General features: G+C 39.4%; 1 protein-coding gene across 3 annotated transcripts in view; it reads right to left on the bottom strand.

The window, feature by feature from the left end:
* DOK6 (docking protein 6) overlaps positions 1 to 26,355 on the bottom strand; it is a 369,141-nt gene that overhangs the window by 125,375 nt on the left and 217,411 nt on the right. For all 3 annotated transcript variants that reach the window (XM_014572701.2, XM_014572702.2, XM_006121422.3), the window contains 2 exons: positions 20,226 to 20,345; positions 958 to 1,147 (listed from right to left, as the gene is read on the bottom strand). In XM_014572701.2, the coding sequence (XP_014428187.1) occupies positions 958 to 1,147; positions 20,226 to 20,345 (310 nt within the window). The remainder of the gene's footprint in view (positions 1 to 957; positions 1,148 to 20,225; positions 20,346 to 26,355) is intronic.

Below are 26,355 nucleotides of genomic sequence, written 5' to 3'. Positions count from 1 at the left end.
GACCCCATTGCAGAGCCCAAATTAGAAAAAAAAAAGCAATGAATTACAAGACAAAGTAACGAGCAGGCAAATAAGGTTAAATGGATATGGAATGAGTAGCTACAGTGTGCAAGAGTAGGAGCCAAGAAAATAAAGAAAGAAAAGCAGGCAGAATTCAAGGGTTAAGAGGGACAGCAATGGTCCAGGAGATAGAAGCCAGGGCAATTACATGCATAACTTTAAATGTGGGCCAGAAATTGAAATAATAATGAGGATTTAGAACTTAATATGGTAAAGAGGAGGTCCTTGTCATGCAGTTTGAACTACTGTCCCATTGGAGGTGCCTGAATACACTAGGAGGGCATCATTCTGTTCTGAGCAAACTCTGAAAAGCATGACAACTATTGTCCAGTGTTTTCATACTGAAGGAAGAAGAAACCTTGATATTCACCAAATTTTATTTTTTCTGCATCATGCATACACATATCCTGGTAGATTTCATGAGCATACCCACACCTCTGATGCACATATCTGATGACAAAGTCTCCCTTATTTGAAGTATGGCCCCATCAATGGTACAAATGGAAAGAAACTGAATACAACTATAAGGGCAGCATTGATATTTTTTCGGTGCTTTTAAATGCTAAGCATGATGCAATCCTTTTGAATATGAAGCATTTTGAAAAGTTATGTACAAAAAAAGAAGATAGTATGGGCATTACACATACTCTTTCTTGTTCAATGAATTAAAAACTGAATAGCCTAACGTAGAGAACCTGCCTCTCAGGAATCATGGTTTCTCTCCACAAGTCAGTGGATCCTCCCTCCAATTGTAAGATGTTATCTTCACAATCAGGGCATTTGTAAGTAAGTGTTAATAACTGTCAGAGTTTTCATAGTAACAATATATCCCTCAGTAATTGAACAACAAAGTGATTTGCATTTTCTTCTCACTTGCCACACTTCCTTAGCTCTTACCTTCCAGACTCAAATGTGAACCATGTTGAGTCACGCCCATATCTCCTCAAAGAACTCAGAGGCCACATGACCAGCTTGACCTTGGCATTATGAATATCCCAGAGATAGATGTTCTCATGAGTGATCTGCATTGTACATTCCCCATAGATATCTAAATTTGGTGTAGGCATAAGATATACGTTGAATCGCTCTAGGAAAGAAAAAAAACAAGAGGGAAATCTGGTGAAAATGAGAGTTAATCTGAAAAATTAATATAATATCAATTTGCCCGGCTACAGATTTTGAAATTATTTTAGAAATCATGAGCCAGATTCTTCGCTGATATAAATAAAGTCAAAGACACCATAGCAATTTACGTAAGAAATAAGAATGGACATACTGGGTCAGACCAAAGGTCCATCTAGCCCAGCATCCTGTCTGCTGACAGTGGCCAATACCAGATGCCCTGGAAGGAGGGAACACAACAGGTAATTCTCACGTGATCCTCTCCTGTCACCCATTTCCACACAAACAGACACCATTCCTTATTCACTTGTTCCACACTAGTCATGATTTTATTGCCCTCTCATAGCCCCTTTTACACCACATCAATGAAGGATCTAGCTCCAGACATATTATATACAATACATTTAGCAATACTACTCACTGAGATCTTATCAGCATTAAAGATGACTTTCTAAGACATATTGAATTACTTTAACCTTGTCGGTGGTCATTACCCTCACTAATGATCTTGCAATTTCGGAGGGCATCTCTAGCTAACTTCTGAATAGACAGAGAATTACACTGACCTAACAACTTTTAAAGATCCTTTATGATACAGGGGATCAAATTTTCAATACACAGAAAAACATGCATACTGGCAAAAATAGTTGTGCAACTGTTACATGTACAAAAACTGTTTTTGTGTATGAAGACCCACCACTGTTTGGACATATCTGTTAACTATCCATAATAGTCTGAATAGGAGGGACAGTTTTTTATTTTTTACTCAGATGTGCATTAGCCAAATAAAGGGCTGAACTGTACATTTTTGACCACCCATCTGTTGCATAAACACTTTAAAATGTAGTTCTATAGAATACATTGGGAAGTCACTTCCCATGTTGTTACTAGATGTACTATTATTCCATAATATAGACCTGTCAATACACTAAGGCTGCATCTACACTGGCATGATTTTGTGCAAATACTTTTAACGGAAAAGTTTTTCAGTTAAAAGTATTTGCGCAAGAGAGCGTTTATACTGGCATGTGCCTTTGCGCAAAAGATTTGCTTCTGTGCAAAAGCATCTGTGCCAGTGTAGATGCTCTCTTGCGCAAGAAAGCTCCGATGGCCATTTTAGCCATTGTGCTTTCTTGCGCAAGAAATTAACATTGCTGTTTACACTGGCCCTCTTGTGCAAGAATACTTGCGCAAGAGGGCTTACCCCTGTGCAGAAGCTTCAGAATATTTGCACAAGAACCACTGATTTTGTACACTACAAAGTCAGTGTTCTTGCGCAAATACTCACGGCCAGTGTAGACAGGCGGCAAGATTTTGCACAAAAGTGGCTGCTTTTGTGCAAAATCTTGCCAATGTAGATACAGCCTAAGCAGAAGGTCAGATATAAGACAACATTTTTTTAAAGAGCCTCAACAATGAAATGGAGTGAGTAGTCAAGCTTTGAAAAAGTATTAGGGTATGTCTACACTACCCTCCTAGTTCGAACTAGGAGGGTAATGTAGGCATACCGCACTTGCAAATGAAGCCCGGGATTTGAATTTCCCGGGCTTCATTTGCATAAGCGGGGAGCCGCCATTTTTAAAACCCTGCTGGTTCGAACCCCGTGCCGCGCGGCTACATGGGTCTCGAACTAGGTAGTTCGAACTAGGCTTCCTATTCCGAACTACCGGTACACGAGGTCGCGCTGCACGGGGTTTGAACCAGCGGGGTTTTAAAAATGGCGGCTCCCCGCTTATGCAAATGAAGCCCGGGAAATTCAAATCCCGGGCTTCATTTGCAAGTGCGGTATGCCTACATTACCCCGCTAGTTCAAACTAGCGGGGTAGTGTAGACATACCCTTAGATATTAGGTATCATTTACTCACACGGATGGAAACAGCCCGTGACACTAGCCAGGGGATTTTAAATTATAGTTTATTCCCAAGTATATTATACACACCCCAGAAAAATGGTCAAATTTGGGGATGCAAATATTTGGAAATTTAGGGTTATATTTTAATATTGGGGATGAATTAAGACACTGTGGCATGACTTGGGACAGAATACCAGCCTCAGTTTGTGGATTTGTCACTGAATTTCCTTGCATATGTGGGACTAGATCAGGGTGGAAACCTTTGGCCCACGGGCTGCATGCGCTTCATGCTGCTGGCATGCTACAAGATGGTTTGTTTACTGAGTATATGAAGACAGAGCCCTGTAGCTCCCAGTTAGCATGGTTCAACATTCCCAGCCAAAGGGAGCTATGAGACGCAGTGGCCTGGCTTGCAGTTTCCCCCACCCTGGACTAGATCATATACTTGCACTTTTGTGTTACTGCTTTTAAAGGTGATTAAAAAAACCCACAAATCTATGAATACAACAACAATTCAAGACAGGGCATCAGGAATGCACACTATAAATGAGCTGTTGCTAACATTTTCACTTGTGTGTAAGAGCCAATTAGGAAAAGTGCCTTCAAAAATAAAGGAACCAGGGTTTGATGTAGAACATTTTTTTAAAGCCCAATATTGGGCAGACTTTCATTGGGAGAGTTCTCATTAACATGTGAAAGGAATTAAAACTAATTAAAAATGGTAGAGAGAGTAACTAAATAAAAGAGTCAAAAGAGATCTAAGTTAAGTGTGTAAGCCAACGGACCAGATTGTATTTTCAACGTTTGTTACATACACTTTTCATAGATCAGTGGAGGGAGAATTTGTAAATGAGCATTCGAGTTAATACAAAATAAGCTAACAGTGGAGGGGCAGAAATAAACAAAAGTTTGGGTAAGGAATTAATGTGCACAGGGAACAATCACATGTAAAGTAAGATTTGCAGCCCGGCATGGCTATAAGTAATCTTGTCGTCACTGATGTTGTTCTGTCTCAGTCCATTTAATTTTGATCCATTAGTACCTCCCCAGCTGATTCACTCAATCTCCTGGCCATCCAACCTTTTATCTTAAATTCCATTTCTCATGAATCACACTAATGGGTGTTAGCCCTGTAAAAGGTATTTTATGACTCAAGTCCCATGTGCATAACCCCCAACATGTAGTGAAAGTCCTTTAACAAATACAAATAGCTTAGCAGATGCAGTTAAAAATCACTGTAAGAATTTTCCACGCTGATCAAAAATTTCTTCAGTAGAGGTCTAATCCAATGCCACAGAAGTAAATGAAAAGTTTTCCACTGACTTCAGCTGGCATTGCATAAAGCTTTTAGACAGCAACTACTGAGTGAAGAATCTGCAGTACACCTTAATGGATGAAGTTTCCCGAGTGATGGTTAACAAGCAGCCAGGGAGCAACACGTGGAGCCAGGAGTTAGCAGTCCTGTGCGGTACTGGAAAAAGCCAGGCTAGGGCAGCCTCTGCCCGTGGCGGAGGAGTGACTCAAGCCTGCATGCCGCCATTTAATCAGTTAGCCATTAAAAGTTAACTTTTAACTGGTTAACTAATTAAACAGGATTTTACATCCTGACATCGTGGTAGCTTACTTATCTTTGTGTTAGAATTGTACGTAATCACATTGGTCAGTGATTACCTAGTACAGTGATAGGCACTATGAAAAACTAAGATAGGTAAAAGTGAGATAGCCTGTCTGTCAATCATTTCTGCTCACAAAAACTTTTAGTCAGTCTCATAAATTTGCTGTTATAATTTAGTTATACACTAGACTTCAATTTTGTACTTTTATGCTATTACCATTCCTTGCGAGGATTGCCACTGCTGAATTCCTAGCGTACTAGATATTCTGCTGAATTCTGAGCATAGAAGACATTCTGGAATTTACAAGAATGGTATGGGACTTCTCTCACCAGTGTGACCTTGCACTCACAATGTGAGAGCAGTCACATGGCACAGAGGATGCCATTTTGAGGAATCTACTGCTCCCTCTCTCACAATGTGACTTGCATGTGGTGTGTGGAAAGTCATGCCAGCAGGACGGAGTAGCACAATCTTCAAAATGGCATCTCTCCTCCACAATACCAGACAAAACCACTTTCAGTTTTGTCTCTGTAGTGGACAGGGACAAACCGCAGATAAAGAAGACTGTCCATCTTAAAAATGGAAGAATGGTCGGCATATTCTTGGCCCTGCCATTTTCCCCCTCTTTGAACTGGACCAGAATGAAAGGTCCAGATAATCTGTGTAAAGGCAGATTTTTATAAGTTCACCCCTGTCTTAGACTCACTGTGTGCAACCACACAAAGAGCCCCTTTGGAATTGGGCTACTTGCTGAATAGGGAGATGTACATTTTCTGAAACTGTCTCTTTCTGGTGCAGCAGAAATTCTCTTGCTTCCAATGGCACCAGCACCAATAGAGAAAGGTTTATTGCTTTGTGAAGGTTTTAACTTTTAGAAATAATTCCATGTACTACATTATTATTTAAGGAAAGGTCTAAGGACATGAAAAATAGAAGCTAGCTGGTTTCATTTCCAGTGTAGAATATACAAAAACATCTTTGAATTCACAGAGATAAGCTCGGCATGATTTAAAAGCTACCAAAACATTCACAGAAAGAAGCCTAACTTCTTGGGATTGTTTGAGGATATTATTGCATAAGGGCATTCAGGAGGCATGATATACTCAAATTGTCAGGAGACATTTGTCTACTCTGCATTCAAGGTCAGTGTCTAAGGTGAGGTGTCATGGATTGAGAGGAAAAGTGTCTGATTAAACTGAACATCAGCTGCAAGGCAACCAAGTGGAACCATAGGAACTTATTCAAGCGGGCAATAACAGAAGTGATTCATACATACACTGAAGGAGCAAATGTTGTTTTGTTTTTACAGATTTTCAGTATTGTTTTGTAACTAAGAGTATAATTTTGAAAACTAAAATATATGAAAGAGTATAGACATCGGGGGCAGGAAAAATAATGCAAAGAATTAAAAATTAGGGTAAAATCTGTGAGGAAAAGATTGCACAATCTCTCTGTGAAGTCAAGGGTAAAAAATGGATTTCAGAGGCAAATAGCTTATTGTTGCACCTCCCAGTAAGCAAACACAGTGGGTACCATTGCATCCCATTCACTTGCCTTCTTATTGACATACGTTTTTATAGCATAGATTTTAGAGTAGCTTTGAGTCTCTCAACTAATCCTTTTGTTTCTGGATGTGATGGAGCAGATTTCAGTTATTTTATCCATATACATCTTCCATAGCTCACCAAACAGCTAGGACATTGTAGCCAGACAGTAACCCCCCTTGTAACATCAATTTTTGCTTGCCTGGAGCATACAGGGCACACAGAGCAGAAGGCCCAGGCTGTGTGACCGTGAATGGCTGTAAACAGAGATACACCAATTGCTGACCAAGAGGCTGCCAAGGAGTGTCCTTGACTTAACCCATATTGATATGAACACACAGCCGTCCGCAGCGGGAGGAATCTCTCTCCCAGTAAAAAAAAAGTCTTGTACTCACAATTTAGTTCTCTCTCTTGCAAGTGTAAATTAACTTGAAACTTGCTTGTAAGAACTGGCGCCACAAACGGACCAGTACAATTTGGCATCTTAGATAAGAAAGAGGATACGGGCCCCCAGGGGTATATAGATGGGTCCAGCAGCGCATTTTCTCTGAGTGTCAATCTACCATCTATCTGCTGGTCGGGTTAGGTGTTTGATCTCTCGAGGTTCCAGAGGGGACGCCCACCTCGTATTCATCTTTCCTAGGAATTGAGAGACCGGCCCAGGCCTGACACGCTGGAGTCGAGAGGCACAGAAAGGGGTAAAAATTGTACCTGGATGTGGTCCTTTGTTTAAGTATATATATACATAGTGTTAGAGCTCTTTAAAGATTAAGCTGTCACTTGGTACCATTATTTCTATTTTCTATCTTTACCTTTTTCCTGTAATCATTTTTAAGACCTATATATATATATATATTTGCTAGCATTTAAGAAATAGAGCAATAGCCATTGTAAACATATGATTTATAAGCTTCTTTAATAAACCTGTAACTGTTTAAGCTTTAACCTGACTCCTTCAGTTGCTGTAATAGAACCAAGCACAATTTAAAAGAACTTCAGCTGGTCATAAAGGGACAGACATAGGGAGAGCTTGGGCGTTTGGATCTGTGTCACTCCCAGGTGACAAGATTTGTTGGGGTACGTTTTCAGCCTTTCCTAGGCTGCCCACTGCGAAGGAACCCCTGTGTTCTAGCAGCTAAAATCTAAGGTGTAATAAGCTCTTCCTATATAACGGGGCGTCTGTTGGCCTGCTGGCCACCCTCTGTGATGGGACCCCGGTCCTACCAGTCAAGACATGGACGTTAAACCTTTTCTCGGAAACACACACACACACACACACACACACACACACACACACACACACACACACTGCCCTGACCGTCAGCTGACAGACATGAAACCCGACCCATGATCTTATAACTTCTCTTTTAACTAGCCCACTCTTCTGACTACAGAAAACTGTGCCTTAGCACTTATTTCAGCTTCCCCATTGAAAAGCAAATGCTTCTGGATTCCTGGTGGCAAAATCCACCACTGCTAATGCAAGTGTTTTTTCCTTTGGTTGACTATGATATCCATGACAACCATGAAAAATGTTTCTTTGATTATGATAAAGAATGCAAAGGAGACTTGTGGAGGCCTACAAGGTTTTCTTTTTTTTCTTTGTTTGCTTTTGCTGTCTCAAATCTTGAAGTATTTCTTTACCTCTTTTTGAATGTTGGGGAAATAGAATTTTTTTTCTTTAAACCTTTTGCATTTCCTTTGTTCTTAAGTGACCAACAGAAGAGAAATTGTGGAGTAGTGGAATTACAATGCTTTGTGAACACAATCAATTTGTGAGCCAACCCAGGAATTTTTTTCCTAACTGGGGGTCCTAAAAATTTGTCTCTCTTCTGTAAAGAGCTCCCTCCAAGTGTCTTTCTATGATGAATTGCTAAGGAGGGCATCTCATAATTTCTAGGACAGTCTGTAGCAAACTCCATTTGGCTTTTGCTTTCATTGAAAGCTGTCTTAGGCAACAGGAGAGGTGACGCCTCTATCCCCTAACTTGGAAACACATCATAACTTTCCGTTGAACAGGATATAGAGGATTACTCTCCCGTTTGAGCTGCCTTTTCTTTCTCAGAGCTTACTGGTGGACATTTAGGGAACACAGTCCCTCTTGGTGATGGGTCATAATAGTAACAACTTTGGGGGTAGGGGGTAATATTACATTTTCCACCAATTCATCAGCCAGTAAATTCTTAGGAACCCACACATTCAAATTATCTCAAACCTTTACACTCATTATTCAGTGCATACTAAAGCCAGCGTGGTTCTAAATTGTCCTAAGGAAATGAGTTTTACATTCACCTCTGGGAGCATATCTACCTCCTTCACATCTCTTTTGACTAGAAAAATCTGGATAGCAATGTCTCTCCACCTCTGGAACAGTTTATAATTTACCTTGTTCTCTAACAAATTCTTTGTCTATCTCTAAGAGGTCAGATCTGACAACATGAACTAGAACCCTCTGTGCACCACTGAAGTCTCCAACTCAAGGGTAGTTGCATTAACTCGGATTGATTGTGCACTTTATTTGGACTCTCCATACCTGGGGCACTGTTTCTTCATGTGTGCTCCTTGAACACACAACACACTTTCTTGGGCTCAGTTGAAATGGGTCAACTAATTAGGGTTACCAGGAACAGCCTGATACTGGGTGATGTGTGCTTCATACTCCCCTGCCCCTTGTTTCTTTTCCCAGGAATACACTAGAGACCCTCCATTTAGGGTTTTTCCTTTCCCTTGGGTATCCCTGATATACAATGGTCTCATTTCAATATCTGCTAGGGACTTTCCCCAAATCACTGCCCTCACCTTAATAGATCAGATAACTGCTCCTCTGCAAATGAATCTATCAAATCTTGCCACAAATCTCTACCCCTTTACTTTTTATCCATTTTGTCAAATCTCCCATTTATGGATTATCTCCTGAAACTTATTTTATCAAGTGTTTTGAGGCTTCTAAACTTTTGCAATATGCCTCTGAAACTGCTATACAACATGAACTATTTACATCCATATGGGAATTAAGACAATCATTACTTAGTCATCAGGGATTTGGCGTATTCTGTGTATCCTTTCAAAGATGCTCAAATATTCTTTGATGCACTCCATCTCCCTATAACTCAAACATAAATCTGTCAGAGATGGGTGATCTGTGGGGAGGTGTACCTGTGGAGCACAAGGTTAGATTTCATTGGATTTAGTTGGAGTTGGACAAAGCAGGAGTTGGACAAAGTGCTCCTGAGGGCTCTGCCAACCCTAAACTTCTAAGTTTTCTGCTGTTTTTTGGTGACTAATACTTCCCTTTCCTGAGTTCTGCCCTTTCCTTTGTGCTCTTTGGCTCCATTTGCTATTTCCAGCTTTTTATTCACTATCTTGGCTAGTCATAAGTGTAAAACAATGGTATGTGTGCCTCACTGGTTTCCTAACTGCACCCTCATTGGCCTTAGGCACTTTTGATGAATTAATCGGTTCTCCCTGATGCTTGTCATAGTCCATGAGTAAAGATTTCATTCCCTCTTCCCCTTCCCTTAGTTTCTAAGCAACCGCCTGGGCAAAGTTTTTTTCCATCTGCAGTTTGATATGCTTAGCATATGTCTCTGGCTTACTTATCCTGTCCTCTCCTTTGTTCTATTTCCTGTACCCAAAATAAGCAAACAGAAAATCACAAACTGTATCCTTTCTTATTTCACTTTTGAATCTGTTTAGAATATTTGTGCCTGGAGTACGATCCTTTGCTAACTAGTCAACCAGGTGTAGATCACAACAACTATGCCATTGTGATGATGCCAAGTGGTACACAGGAATATGAAGCACCTTGCTGTCACCAGCCCCTAGTATGTAGAAGCTTTGTTTCTGCCTGCCAGGAGTCAGCTCTGAACTTCACACGCCATAGGCAGCACATGCATTCCTCTGTAGGTCTAACAGGCCCCACTGTCTCTTTAAAGATTAGCAATAGATACTCTCAAACCCTGAAGCTCTGTAAGTGTACATCACCTTTTCTACTGGCTATTCACAGTATCCACAGACTGCCTGCTTCCAAAGAAAATGTACACCATCTTATCCATTCCACATCAGGCAACTGCTCCACTTAATATACATCATTGAGATATATTTATAACGACATCAACTGTACATTAATTTTACAAAACTCAGAGGTTCCAGTAATGACAAGTATAAGTACTGGGGGAAAATGGTAACACACAAAATACAATCATAATGAATTTTAGAGCCTAGATTTAATTAACTCGATGCTCTTGTGTCTTGCAGAGCAATGCTCATCCAGCATTTTACATGCAGGCTTTGCTGTGATCCTCCTTTCATGTATGCTGCTCAACTTGCCTTCCAGGTGAAGGAGAATGTATGCTCCCATGTACCTCCTTGTCTCCATACCCATCAATCTTTTATCTTTATACATAAACAAGCCACTCCCTGATGTTAGGAAATTCACAGAATGAAACTTCCTTGAGATTTCACAATTTCTTCTTGTATCAGGCCTCAGCATGCAAATAGAGATCCATTGTGAAGCACACAATATACAACACACATGGCCAGACAGAGAGATAAGCATCTCTTACTTTCTGCCTAAAAGTAACATTTCTGAAGTGTCACCTCCTAGTGACCTGTGTTATATTCAAGATCTTAGGGACATAATTTCCCCCATGCACACAACTCCATAAACATTATTTCCCTATATTTCACAGCAATTATGATGACCAATGGACTACTGGCTCTCCATAGAGGCCTCACATACTATCCTTTGGTGAACTACTGTGCATGCATCTGACCCATGAGAGTCTTGTAAAACCCTATGAATTTCATGTGCCCTCTACCAGTTGACACCAAGAGATCCTTGAGTTACAGTGTCTTAGTCATTGGGCTATAAAACATGGTTTCTGGAGAGTGGAGTGTCCTGACCCGAAAAGGATTTGCAAATCTATTGAAGGGGTTCATGAGAGTGGCGGATATAGTGGGATACCTAGCTCTGAAGGCTGGACCACCAGCAGCAGCAGCAGCACAGAAGTAAGGATGACATCACAGAGAGGGGGGAGGTTGTTCCTTTTTTTAGGGTGACTGTCACAGCATGAAAAGTTTTCAAAGGCTGTCACAGCAGAAAAAAATTGAGAACTCCTGGGATATTGTACTGGGGAGGCTCCCTTTGTCTCATCTGTTGAAGCTGTTCTATTGTGGATATATAATAAAAAATTCATTGGAGCAGGCAACTAGGTTTCCCACTTTCCAGATGAATGGTCTAAGTATCAGGCTATAGAGTCCAGTGATTCTGGTCCAATAATTCTTTTGTTTGTATCTATAGTGGAACAGTTTCAACAATGGCCAAAGAGAACAAGATAATGGAATCATGAAAGTGACTCTGTAAGCTGGTAGTTATACCAGTCCCCTGAACTGTGGAGATTCAGGACCCAGTCTCTCTGATCTAAAGAATTTTCAAATTATATATCCACTGAGGAACAGCTTCAACTGGAGAGATTGAGGCAACACCTTATCAGAATATCCTATTATCCAATGGTTAGGATGCTTACCTGAGAAGTGGCAGAGGAAGGATTTGAACCATGCCCAGTTTAGTGCCCTAACCCCTGGACTCAAAGTTGAGGGAACTCCATGTGACCTCTTAGAATCTTGAAAAATGGCACAGGTGCCTAACACCAAGAAAATTTGACAGTCCCAAGCAGAAAGTGGCATCTCCCTGAAGCTCAGATTTAAATGCTTATTGTTGAAAGTGGGGTTTGTCTTAACGCACCTCTTTCAGCTGGCACCTCCCATTGCTTAGCTTAAGTAAGGAGTCAATTAGCATACTGACTTTTGTGATTCCCAGTCGAGGAGCCTTTCTTTCCCTACTCCTTGTATAGGGAGGCTAGGCTGGGCACCCAACACAATCGTTTGTGAAGCCCAGTGATTTTTTGTCACCTAAAAGTAAGGCCTGGTAATAATAAATATCCCTTAAGTTTCTTTGTGAATCTAGGTCTTAGTCTTCATCTTGAAAGCATTGGTCATCAAATTATAGCAATGGTCTACTAACCATACTTGGATCATTTTAGGTGATCAACAGAACTCTTTTACTCACAGATTCTGTCATCTTCAAGGAGTAACATTTCTTATTAGTTACAGTCAAAGTCCAGGATTCTTTTTAGGGAAAGCCAAAACCACAACCAGATAAAAATAAATGAAAATTGTGCCAACTTTTTACTTCCATGAATCAGTGTAGCTCCAATGGATTCAGTGGCGCTACCCAATATTCATCAACTAAGGAACTGGCCCTTAAATATTGTTTTTGCCTACTTAACAGCAATTATTCTATTTTACATAATTTACAAAATATTTTGTAGAAGGGTATCTTAACTTGTTAAATATTAATGCTATTGTAAATTAATCAATTTCTCCTACAAACCAGCAAAGTAGTAAAGAATTTGTAATCCTGACTGGAAGAAAGATGTTGTGTTTAATACTTACTAACCCTTTACTTTAGCTAAAGATGATACATATTGAATAAGCTTTTAAATTTTTAAAATAAATGTCTTATTTGAATAATACTAGCCATAAATTTGTATTTCATCTTTTTCAAATTAGAAACTATAAACAATGGATTAAATATGACAGAAAATGAATAAAATATGTGCATAATTCTGTCACATACTGAATCACATACAGAAATTCAATAGACCCAAGAACATCTCTACAAAATAAATCAGGTGAATGTAAATTAATTATATAATCTTTTGTATGCATTGACTAAGTTTGTAGTTTCAATTTATATAGAGAGGAAAAGGTTATGTGGGAAACTGAAGACCTTTGTTCAACACATTACATTTGACATTAGGGTAGTTAATGAGCTTGCTTCAATTGACACAGACTATTATCCTTCAAATAAAAATATTTACAAAAAAGGAAGACAACACAATAACTTACAAAATGTCTTTGCTAGAGAATTAAATTATAAAGTCTCGCAACACTCCACCCCAGAGAATCTATAGAGAGGTCCTCCAATCAGGCAAGAGTGGCAGTGGACGAACCAGCCAATCAGAGGCCAGGAAAGCCTACAAAGGGTTCTGCAAAAGACAGCAGCAACCCGTGAATGGTAGAGCTCAAGCAATGCAGACTATGAGGCTGGCTGGCTGAGGAAGCTGTCTCTAGGAGAAGAAGCCCTGGAGGCACCACTCTCTCTGGGGCTATGTCTACACAGCAGCATTATTTTGGAATAACATCACTTATTCCAAAATAACAAAGAGCATGTCCACACTGCAAGCCATTATTCCGAAATCATGTTGAGCTAGAGGACCTCTTACTCTGACTCCTGTAACCCTCATTTACAAGGAATCAGGGAAGTCGAAGGAAGAGTGTTTTTCCTTTGACTTCCTACTGTGTAGACAGTGCCAAAAGCTCAAGTTGCATAGCTTAATTCAAGTTTTGCCCTGCTATGTAGATGTATCATGAGAGGGGTGGAGCTTGAGACTGATGTTGACACTTGAGATAAAATCCTGAGCTAGGGGCAAGGAGTTGTTTCCAGGATGGAGAGCCCTGGAGAAACCAACCTCTCCGAGTGGGGAACAGACTGAAAGGGTCACTGGCACAGGGCACCAGAGATGGATCCCTGTTAAGTGTGTACCCTGGAATGGATTTGTATTGTACACAGGTGTGTGACTTGGCCAGATGGGCACTCATGGGAGGTGAGTACCACTCTGTAACACAATGACAACATTATTTTTCACTTAGAGTGAAAAGGAATGAAAAACTAATTCGCTTTCTCTCTCACATCCCTGACCCACCATATGCAAAATCCCTATTCAACTTTTGTATTAAATCTGGATATACTTACCCAGCTTCTCCAGTCATTTATACCAATTTTACATTGCCATAACTCTATTTAAGTCAATAGGGATGCTCTGGATAAAATCAACATAACAAAGTGAAGCATCTGGTCCACTACTAGGCATATTTATGCCTTAAATGCATGCCATTTATTTTGATGCCTCTACATAACCTGAGCATTTTGTTCTAACTCAGATTTTCAAAGCCAGCTATAGCTGCTGGGAGTCTTTCCACTTGTTTCAATGGGCTTTGCCCAAATTCTCTTAAACAGGTGGATCCAGAATGAATGCAATAACTATGGGGAAAAAAAGATAAATTATCTAAGTCCAAATCCTCATTAATGCGATGATCCCACTGAAGGAAGACAGACAAGCGGAAGTGAGCTCATTATGCATGGATTCCCAAAGAAATTGTATAAAAAAGACTCATATTCTGATGTCTATGCCACTGATAATCAAGTACATTTTGAGATTTTACCTTTGGTTGGCATTTGGCATTTTGAACTTTTTCTAAATGCAATATCTTACTGGGTGCCCTCTTCCCTCCCTTCCCCCCTCCTCCCCCCCAAACTCTTGGCAGGGACTTAGACTAAATGACCCTTACAGACCCTACTAATCCTACTAATTCTACAATTCTACTGGTCCAATCCTACAATTTTCTGAGCACTTCTAAAGTCAGCCAGAATTGTGGTTGAAGGCACACAGCATCTGACAGGAGCTGATCTTATATTACCTTAAGTCATGCTTGATTTGTACCACTTTAAAAATATTTTAATTGCTGTCTGATGAAATTTTTCATTACCCTACATATAACTGACATATACCTTGCCTGTAATTAAAAAATCAACTTATATCACAATATCTATAATATCACCATTCTCTCTCATAAAATATATGGGCAACAGTTATCAATTAGGGGTAACAACTGGCAAAATCTGATTTTAACAGCAGCAATCATCCATTCCCAATCACTACTGCCTCTGGTATCCAGCCTCTTTTACATACTAAAATAAGTTGTGTGTGGGTATAACTTCACTAGCAATATCCAAGAAATGAAGAGCATGTCCTTAGTTTTGTCCTGGGAACAAAAATTCCGTTCTACTACATAAGAAGTTGTTTTACCATCCTTCAGAATAAGTGTATTTTTGCCCTTTTGGAAAAGCAATCAGGAAGAGATATCAAATATTGCTCTAGTATATTCCCAGTACTAAAGTAAATGTATAATTAGATTTGTCAACAACTAGCTTCATTTTTATCAAAGAGACTGAGAATATAATGCTAAAAACTAAAGCAGAGAAACATTTTGATTAAACTAGTCATAGACTCTAACTCTTCAGGCAAACCACAGCAACTCAGATAAACAAATTAAAACAGTGGCACATTTCTTGAAAATAAGGGTCGGTCCATAGATGCAATTGAGTCCAGCTCCGCTTTGCTAGAATTATTATTTGTAGGAGTGCCTAGGGACCCCATCCCCACTGTGGCGTGTGTGTGTGTGTGTGTGTGTGTGTGTGTGTGTGTGTGTGTGTGTGTGTAAAAGAATGTAAAAAAAGAGAGGGAGAAAGTAAGGCAGGCTTCATCTCAGTGCTCAGTTTTCTATAAATTTTATTCAACTTAGCAATGAGTAATGAGTCTAGGATATAAAGAAAATTTCTAAAAGCCACTTAACGCACTGAAATGGAGATATTACCATACGTAATAATACATCTTCCTAGTAATAATGGAGATAGAATCCAAAGAGGTGGCTTCATACTGTTAATGATGTGCTATGCACAGCAGTAGCTTAAAACTGTTCTTTATTCCCTGCCTAGTGACAGGACTCTTCCAGCCAGAGGTCCCCATTAAAGCAAGCACTGCCATGTGCTTGCTTACCTGTCATCACCAGGGAATAACTGTGGTTGTGCAGGAAGTGGGAGGGAAGGAGAAGAGAAGGTATCTTCTCTCCATTCCTTTAGTATTATCTATATTAAATTAGCAATCATTATAGCCATATACAAGCTTTAACCTTTTCTACTTTACATGCTGGCTGTTTACCATATCAAGCATTCCAAAATATGAAAAAAAAAAAGTCAAAAAGAAAATGTGAACATATATTTTTCACAACAGGATGCAGATCTAATAAAACCAGTAGGTAGAGAATAAACATACAAATAAGGATTGTACAATATTGAAAAGAATTATAAAGTGGGTTTATATCTTAATATCAATCATTAAACACTCAAAATCATGCAAGAGTCTCTCTCTTTTAAACCACTAAGCTAACAACAGACTTTAGCCTCAATCAAGCAACATTAATAATTTAGTTAACAGAACTGACAAGAGCCGCGTGAATATTTTGACCAAAACGTTTGTTTTTCTGGTAAAAAATGCATGCTCTGCAACACCAAAATGTTTTAATGAACATATATTAATTTGCCAAATTGTTTCAGTTAAAAAACAAATTAATTTTTAAAAAATGTTTCACTCTAATCTTTTAATTGTAAATAACTTTTAAATAAAAATGTCTAATTACATTTAAAAATACAAATAAAAATGCTTTAAATTAAAACAATGTTGTGTGTAACACAATTTTTTTTCTAAAACATCCAAAATTGCCTGGGAACAGAAAAACCCATTATTCCCTCAGCTCTGCATGGGTCTATTCTGTTATGTTGTTTGTACACTGAATATAATTTTTTCCACTCTTCCAGGAAAAAGCATGTTTATGTCACAAAGCACTAAAATCTACTGCTAATCTCAGGGGAACCAAGAATGTAGAGAAAGAGGGTCAATGGGCATGCACGTAAAAAAAAAAAAAAAAAAAAAAAGAGGCTAGTCAACTTGTCAATATTGCATTAATTCTCCTTTCTAAATATTTTCAAAACCCTGGAATAACTGGGTGTTAAAACTGAAGTAACATGCAACATGTCTCAATGACAAGAGGATATGTAGTTCTAAGGCTTACACAATGATTGGCATAACAATTTACTGCAAAACTTGAAAGCTAGACCCACCCATCTGCTATTTTGCCATACCCAGGAGCTAAACCAAGTGGAAATGAGGAAAGAGAATTCCATTCTACTTTCCTTACCTTGGGTGGGCTGTGATCTCATTAGCTTTTTCACCTCTCCTGCCCACCCTTGGCTCACATGACAAGAGCTTTTCTTCCCATTTCAACCTACATTAACAACTGGCCACACCGATTTATGGCACACCAATGATATGAACACAGAATTCACTAAGGCCAGAGAAAAGATGTGTCTCATTGAAACATGAGGGGAGATGCAAGACATACAATATTAAGAATGGAAAAAACAACAACAGTTTTCTTTCATAACTCTTCTTAAATTAGTGCTTTTTTGAGTAACAGTGATTATTTATCAGTAAAGCATGCACCTCACTACGGCAAAGCATAAACACTTCAGTAGATGTGATGGGATGTAAGACCATTTGCAAACGATAGCAGAGTAAGACTATATCTGGCACTACCATCTTGCTAGGAAATAAAGATATTAATTTTGTGATGTTCTATCATGCCACTATGATGCCGATATTTTAGTCTACCAAATATCAATAGTACATTAGAACTATTGATTCAATCTAATTAAACTGAAAATTCTGTGTCAACCTTTACACCAACCAATAGCAAGGTACCTCTTGTTCATCCATATCCAACATTTCCTGAGAGAATAGCCCTGGAAAAATTCAGAAAACAGTACATGCTAGTAGAAAGACCTGGAAACTTGGAGTAGAAATTTTGAGGTTCTCTTCCTGATTCTGCTGCTAAAATTCAGGTGTGTCTTCCCCTCTGTTTTTATCAGTCTGTGCATTAATATTAACCTAGCTCAGAGGCATGATGTGAGGATATTAATGCTTCCAAAATTATTTGAGATACTGGTTTGAAAGATGCTATATGAGTACTTATCTAAAATGCAGTAATTTGCAACAGACTTGAGTCTGACAATTAATTGCCATTTTCACAAGGAGCAAAAATCCTGAAATTTGTTACATACTATTGCTTTTTATATGCTGCAAATTTACACTTTGACCTTTCAATTTCAGGTAATCAAGAGCACATCTCTCTCTTTATGGATTTCAAGTGCCTTTTGAGCTACAATCTTTGGAAGTGAGTCATTATGAGCTAGAAATTTGCAAACTGGTAGAACTCATTATTTTGTACCACTGATTAAAGAAAAAAAATTGACATTTCTATATCAGATCACCAAACTATTTCCTCGGAAATTATTAATTTCTTCCATAACACTGTGGTTTTGGAAATGAATTTGCCAAATATAGGCTGTGTCTAGACTGGCCACTTGAATTTTCGCAAAAGCACTGACGATCTCATGTAAGATTGTCAGTGCTTTTGCGGAAATACTATGCTGCTCCCGTTTGGGCAAAAGTATTTTTCTGAAAAACTTTTGCACAAAAGGGCCAGTGTAGACAGCAGAGATTTTTTTTTCCGCAAAAAAAGCCCCGATCGTGAAAATGGCCATCGGGGCTTTTTTGCGGAAAAGCGCGTCTAGATTGGCCACGGATGCTTTTCCGCAAAAAGTGCTTTTGCGGAAAAGCGTCCTGCCAATCTAGATGTGCTTTTCCAAAAATGCTTTTAATGGAAAACTTTTCCGTTAAAAGCATTTCCAGAAAATCATGCCAGTATAGACGTAGCCATAGAGTAACTAAGGTAAACTGAACTCCACAGTTCTATTCAACTTATTTTAGTTAAAAAAAAAAGTGGAAAACAACTGAGCACACCTGCAAGCTCTTACGGTAGCAGCTATGTCAACCAAAAGGGTGAACTGATGCCAATAATAATAGCATCTAGTTATTCTACATCCTACTGGGATTTTAAGAAAACAATCATTTGCTTTGCATTATACAGCTAACTAGGATAGCAACTTTGAATTTTACAGATGCCAGATTAAATGCAGAATTCTACATTGGGGATATGAGTCAAAATTGCACTTTTTTAGGTACTGTAAAACTAATGACTCAGTACAGAATTTTCATTCACACACACACTCTTTGCTCAAGGAGGCACTGTTAGTCATAGCTGTACCTTGCTATTTTATCCAAAATAAGTCATTATTTTAAATTTCCCAAATGTGACCAGGGAGTCCGTCAGTCTGTCTCGCTTTCTATTTCCTCTCTCCTCCTTATTTGTCATGGACTTGCTACTAGAATTAGTCAGAATTTTCTCTCCTCCTTTCATCTGATCAGTTTTTCTTTATTAATCCAATACATATTATGATGTTGGTAAAATAAAGCAAGCTTCTAATAATTTTAGGCAAAATATTCTAGGACAGGGCTGGGCAAAATATGGCCCGGGGGCGGGAGCTGGCTTGCCAAAGCACTGGATCCGGCCCGGGGGCCGGAGCTGGCCTGCCAAGGCACTGGATCTGGCCCACAGACCTTCCAAGACCCTCAGGCACATGAAGCTGCCGAGGCATAAAACACAGTCCCTGCAGCACTCTGCTCTACAGGAAGGGGGAGGCTTTGTATGATCTCCCCGCCCCCAACCCAATCCTCAGCTCCGATTGGCCAGAAACAACTGGCCAATAAGAACTAACTCAGCCAATCTCTCAGTTTCTATTGGCTGGAAATATCCAGCCAATCGCAGCTGAAAGATTGGCCTGAAAGACTGTGGCAGCTTCTTTCCCCACCTGGAGTTGAAAGCCACATGGAGGGAGCAGCGTGTATTTTCAAGCATTCTGGGGCTACAGCAGGCAGGGAGCCCAGCCTGTCTTGGGGTAGCTTGACACTTAGGCAAACTCCTCCCAGCCAATGCCTGCCTCTGGCACCCCAATCCCTCCTGCACCCAAACTCCCCCAGATCACCATCAAAACCCTCTGCACCTCCTGCCCCAGACCCGATACTCCCTCCTACACCCTTCCCCAGGCCAGAATCTTCTTCTGCACTCACACTCCCTCCCTGAACCATGTCACAACCCCCTCCTCCATCCAAACACCCTTTCAGATCCCACACGGTTGCCTATACCTCAGTCCCTTACCCCATGTGCCCTTCTGCACCCAACTTCCAACCTAGACCTCTGCATCCCTTCCACAGAAAGTGCAGTCCTTGATTACTTACCAAAATCTTGGAGTTCCCCCTCCACCAAAAATTACAGCCCACTCCTGTTCTAGGAGATGCAAATTAAAACGCACAACAAATATAGAACGTTGTTCCCCTAGTAGGAACTAGAGAGAAATATTTGGAATGGCCGGATCAAATGGCTACCTACCATTTTGTTCTCTCTGTACTCCAGCAGCAAGCAAATCAGGTTCCCCAAGGCTTATATCATTGAGCCTGGTTCCTAGACACTCCATGCAAAGATGTTTGCACCACTCCTCGGCCTCCAATTCTGAAAATAACCATAAATCAGACATCAGTGGAATTAATGAAGTATTTACTCAAAAGAAGGTACAATATGAAATAAGTATTTGATCAATGGGGTATTTTTATGACTAAGTTAGGATGAATAAACTGTTTCAAAACCAGCAAAAATTAAACAAAAAAATCCCACACATACTATTTTGCCTTTATTTATTAACCTTTTTTTTTTAAAAAAAAAGAATCTGACCATAGTTCCTGAATTGCCTAGAAATTGATGAAAAGAGTAAAAAGCTCATGAAAAATAATAGTTCCTCTTATGGTACTAAACAGTCATTAAGCTGGGAGTTTATAAGAGCAGCAAGGAATTGGGTTTTAGAGTTGTTTCCTCCATTCTCTTCGTTTCCATCATGTTGATATCAGGGAACTGTAAGCAAAAGCAGCCCAGTTAATCAAGATGGATGTAAAGCAACAACATTGTTTCTTTGTAGATAACTTTTCATTACAATTTTAAACTAAATTGTTTCCATCAAGCAGGTCTTCCTCAAAGATACTTTCTGGGCAGCTGTCCTGCATCTACCCATGCATCCCATAGGAAAAGAGGGAGAATGTCCACAATTTGAAACTGCTTCTTTCAAAAGAAAAGTAAGTAGAAGCAGTCTGTTCTTCTGAAAATACAATCTTGTTAGTTGAAAGGTTTTTAGGTAGGTTTCCCAGCAGTTTTCCCTGAGCTTCCAGGTCAGTGACCGAAGGAATATGCCATTTCTGCTCTAGCTCACAGTTCAGTAACTGCCATAGGAGAGTTTTGTTTGTATTCTGATTCAAAAGAGCCCAGTGACATGTCTCAGGAATCCAGTACACCAGGATAAGAAAGAAGTATGTATTGTACAGCTGTGACTGGGGACCTACGAAGGCCACACCAAGGTTACTCAATTAGGGCAAACTGTGAAGAATGGGTTAGACAATTTCTAAAGATAGTTGATATTCCAATATTTAGATTTACTACACCAACCAAAACAGTTTCTAAAATACTTTATTGGTTGCACAAGTCAAAACACTGTTCCCTTTTAACAACCCAGACTTGGACTTCCATCCAGACACCCAGTCAAATATGATTAATAAAATATGATACATGGACAGAACAATGAGTAGTCCTTTGGCACCTTAGAGGCTAATAGATATCATTACTGATTAAGATTACTGAAATTTTGTATTCATCATGTAATAAAGTTCAACCTATTCCAAAGGATCACATTTCCTCCCAATTTATTTTAGATTTTACCCAAATATAAACTTATACCCAATTCTTTTTAACTAAACTAAAATTTATTTTAAAAAGAAAAGAGATTGTTGGTTAAAAGATCAGTATACATACATACAGACATGAATATAATTTTGAGATCAGTTTCATAGTAGAGACAAAAAATCTCAGCCTGGGAACCGTATTAATCTGTAACTTTAAAAATGAGCAGTCCTGTGGCATGTTATATATTATATAGAATATACAAGATATATTGTTATATAATATACAAATATATTAGAGCATGAGCTTTTATGAGTAAAATCTACTTCATAGTGAGCTTTGCAACTGCAAAGAGTTCTTTCAACATTAGTCCATAGGTTATAGTCCAATATTCATATTCAGGGTAATCCAGGTGGGACTGGAGATCTCAGTCTGAGGACTCAAGCTTCCTCTGCATAACACATCAGGAGTGAAGGTTTTTAAATACAGTTGACTGTTCAGAGTCCTGAGGCAAACAACAGGCATCATCATCAAGACTCTAAAGTAGATCCACTTTGTAAGCGTTACAGATAGTTACGCAGATTGATACAAAGCAATAACACATGCCTGTTTTTTCCATCATTCACAGGTGATTTGCTATATCTTCTAAGAGAGATCAGTACAATGATATCACTATATTTACGAAGTCTAAGATGGGTAGGTGTGTTAGTCTGTAACTTTAAAAACAATGAGTAGTCCTGTGGCACCTTAGAGACTAACAAAAATATATACAATATGAGCTTCTGGCAAAACCCACTTCATTAGATTAACTGGAGTGGAATTAACAGAAAACAAGATATATATGTAACATCAGAAGTACCTGTCAATAATAGGGCCCATATTAATGAGGCTAATTGAGTGGGCTGGATGTATCCCATTCATAGCTTTTGAAGTGAAAATGTGCATGTTAGAGGTAGGAGAAATTGGCTTTGTAATGCACCAACCAGTGAATGTCTTTATTCAAGCCCAATTTGGTCCTGAAAGATGTTTTCAGAAAAGAAAAAAAATCAGAGCTGAAGAAATATACATACCAATTTTATCTTAAAAAAATAGACTAGCTCTAAGAAGAAATCTCTGTGTAGAATTGAGCTACATAAGTAAAAATATCACAGTAATTACATTTACAAAATAACCATCATCTAAGTAATCATATGAGCTTGCAGTGCAAAGCATTGCCCTGCAATTCCTTGTTCACTTTTGAAAGTCTGGATGAAAGTCAGCTTACTCAATATGCTTATTTTTATTACAATGCATATCATACAACCATTAATCTACAACTCTCAAGAGACAGTGAAATTAACAAAGCAGAAAAATTATAGTACAAGGCAAAAGACTTGCCAGACTAATGCTAATTCCCATCAAAGTATTTCCCTAAATATATATTGCATTCATGTACATTTTTTCTTAATGCATTATGCTGCATACATTTGTATCTACATATTGGACCTCCTTGGTCCAGCGTTCTAGGGACCTGACTGGTTCCAGATAAGGGATTTTGTTGGACCAGGGGAGGACATTTTGGATGCCTGCCACCATACCCTCCTGGCCTGGCCAACTCCTTACTTCCTGGTAGCCTCTCTGCCCTGCCAACACCACTGGGCAGCCATCGCTGCCCTGGCTCTGGGACCCACTGGGTAGCCGCGCGTGTCACCCTGGAACTCCAGGACCAGCTGGGCAGCCGCACAAGCTGCCCTGGAGCTCTGGGACACACAAGACAGCCAGGTGCTGTAGCTCCCTGCCCCACTGAGCTACTGTGGCTCCCAGTCTCACCGGGCAGCCATGCCCCAGGTCAACCAACGCTGCTGGGCAGCCCTGGGACCACGCATTGGGCGGCCTCACTGTCAACTCGTCCTGCCAACTCCAAAGGGATCCTTGCTGCTGATCCTCCACCAGGACTCTGGTCCTGCAAGATTCGCGCCAGAGCATGGATGTTGCCAGACCAGAGAATCCCAGTTAAGAGAGTTCCAACTTGTATTATATATTTTAAAAGAGTTTGTTTGTGGATTTGTTCATGCAAAATGAAGTCATACTTCAGGATTACCTACAGATACCTAATTTTGCATAAACAATCCTGCCCCTTGAATTAGCTGAATGCACTACCTTTTACATTGGAATATGCTGGTGTAAAAGGTAGTGCATTATTTAAAAGAAAGATTTTTTTAAACCTTTGTTTTTCATCAGAAAAGTGTCGTGACTATTCTGATTAGAGTTCATAAAAATATTTGCTAACAAAATTAAAACTGAGTGGCCTATTCAACTGTCATTTTATTGCAAAGGAATTTTTTACTGTAACAAATCACAGAATAATTCAAATTAGTTATGGGAAGTGTAATGCAAGCTTTATGAGTTTCCGACTCAAATTTACTATGTATAGTAATTATTCAATAAAATGAATAATGTTTGATGTTGAAATCCTACAAATTTAAATCTGTTCTTTTACTTCCCTTTTAGTATAAAATTAGTATTATTATACTATATTATATAATTAGTATAAAATTCTATTACATATATTTAATTTCTTGAGCTTTCCTATAAGTATAATCTATGCAAAATGACTTTGCCTGGTCAACGACAGACCGCACCTGTTAGTTCGAAATAAAGGGCATGTCAAATGCTGGAATACTGTTACGTTATATGCTATATCATGCTATTTGTATTGATCTCCACCACATATTCATGATTAGAGCTACACTTTCATGGACACCGTCCTATTAATCAAAGAACTATCTGAACTGTTTACATTTGATCACTTAACTTATGTCGTAGCATAATAATATATACAATGTGTAGAGAACAGTGCAAATAGGCAAAGACTTTGCCAGGTTGATATATCATTCATTAATTTCATAGTTATATAAAATGCCAGTCATTTCCAGAAGTTTTAGGAATTGAATTAACACTAAATAAGACAACACTAAGAAATATTCATGATAATACTTATGATAATATGCATTTCATGCATCTGTCAAAGTGGGCTTCACCCCATGAAATCTTATACCCAGTACATCTGTAAGTCTTAAAGGTGTCATAGGACCCCCTGTTGTTTTTGCTGAACAGACTAACAGAGATACCCCTCTGAAACATGATAACATGAATCCTTTAATCACATATTAAGAACTGCTGTACAGAACTGGGGCAAAACAGTGGTTGAAGGAAAAAAAGGTGTCTTATCTAAACCATATCTTGACAACATCGGCGAAAAGCTAAGGTTCCGGTCAATTCTTGTAAACAATAAAAAACAAAAACAAAAAACCCCCACACCGAACAGAAATTGTACATTTGATAGGAAGTGGGTTTTTTCCTGTTACATGTTGGGGCAGTTTAACTATATGGCATACCTCTATCTTCTCTAGCTAACTGACAAATATTACCATTCTTACTCACATTGAATAGCATTTCCCTTACTGACTAATCCCAGTGAAATAAATGGTGACATTCAGGGCATAGCATGTTACTCAATGTGAACAAATGAATGGTGTGTTTAAAGCTTAATTTCCTGATATCATTACTCATCTAGGGTAGTACTTTAATCAGAAAGCAGTCCCGTTAATTTCCATGCAATAAGAATCATGGTGGCAGAATATCGCCCCAATGTTATTAGCCAAAAAGAAATAAAATTGTCCAGTATGAATGGTCCTTTTCCTCCCCGCACGCCCACTAAAAACTCCCTGGAAATAGGCATGTGAGGGGGTGAGCCTACCCTGCATTAGGTCAGAAGGGGTAAACCCCACACTGTGGGCAGAGGAAGTCCCGCCCCTCTGGCTGTACTAAGCATGTATATCTGAGTCAGTATAAAAGGAAGCAGCTTAGTTCAGTCAGAAAGATGCTGGATAGGAAGGCTGTGAGATAGAAGCTCCTTTTGAGCCAGCCAGCCACAGACCCTCTCAGCAAGAGCTGAGGATCCAGAAACTCAGATTCAACTCCCTGGAGCAAACAGATCTCCAGGGAGTGGCCTGCATTAAGGGACCTGGAGATCTATCCCAAGACTTGTTGTACTTATGCACCATGGACCACAGTAGTAAGTGACCCAGAGTAGGTGAGTAAATGGTAACCTCACACCTGGGTGAGCTCAGCATGTTTCAGTGGAATTCCCTGTTGAGCCATCAGCACTCTGATCTGCCACTGCCAGGGCCCTCGGTCAGAGTGCCCCTTCTAGGGCTACCAGTCCTTTGTTGGAGGTCCTTATTGACTCTGGTTCTTAGGCCATGCTGCCCTGGAGTGAAGTGCTGAGGCACTGAGTCTGGCTCTTAGGCCATTCTGTCCCAGGATTACTGAGGCAAGTGCCTTTGCCTTAGACCTTTGACTGGGGAGATGTGAGACCTGGAAGCCATGCATAGAGTTAACTGTGGTGTCTACACACTCCTCTAGCGATTCCCAAATGAGACAGGAAACGTGTACATTGGGACAAGGCAGAAACACATTTTCAAAGTGGACATTTTTTCAGCTACAAGGATTTGCCACAGAAGTTAGAGTGATGATACTTGGAAATTGCCTATCTCCAGTTCTACAAGTATTAAATGAAAAGACGACAGTTCAAAAGTAATCTTACTGCAAGTAGCATGTATAAATTACGCTTCATGGGAATAATGTAAGCAGTGACAGTCACATCTCCAAAATGGGTCCTTTCAGCAATAACAAACAATGTATTGGTCCTATGGGCGTTCTGTACCAAAAACCAGAAAATCCATGCACAGTATTTTAAAATTCTGGAGATTTTATCGATGTATAAATGTGGAGGCTCCAGCCTGACTGAGGAAGC

Source organism: Pelodiscus sinensis, chromosome 2 (assembly GCF_049634645.1).
Source record: "Pelodiscus sinensis isolate JC-2024 chromosome 2, ASM4963464v1, whole genome shotgun sequence".
Taxonomy (NCBI): domain Eukaryota; kingdom Metazoa; phylum Chordata; order Testudines; family Trionychidae; genus Pelodiscus; species Pelodiscus sinensis.
This window is presented reverse-complemented; position numbering and strand designations above follow the sequence as displayed.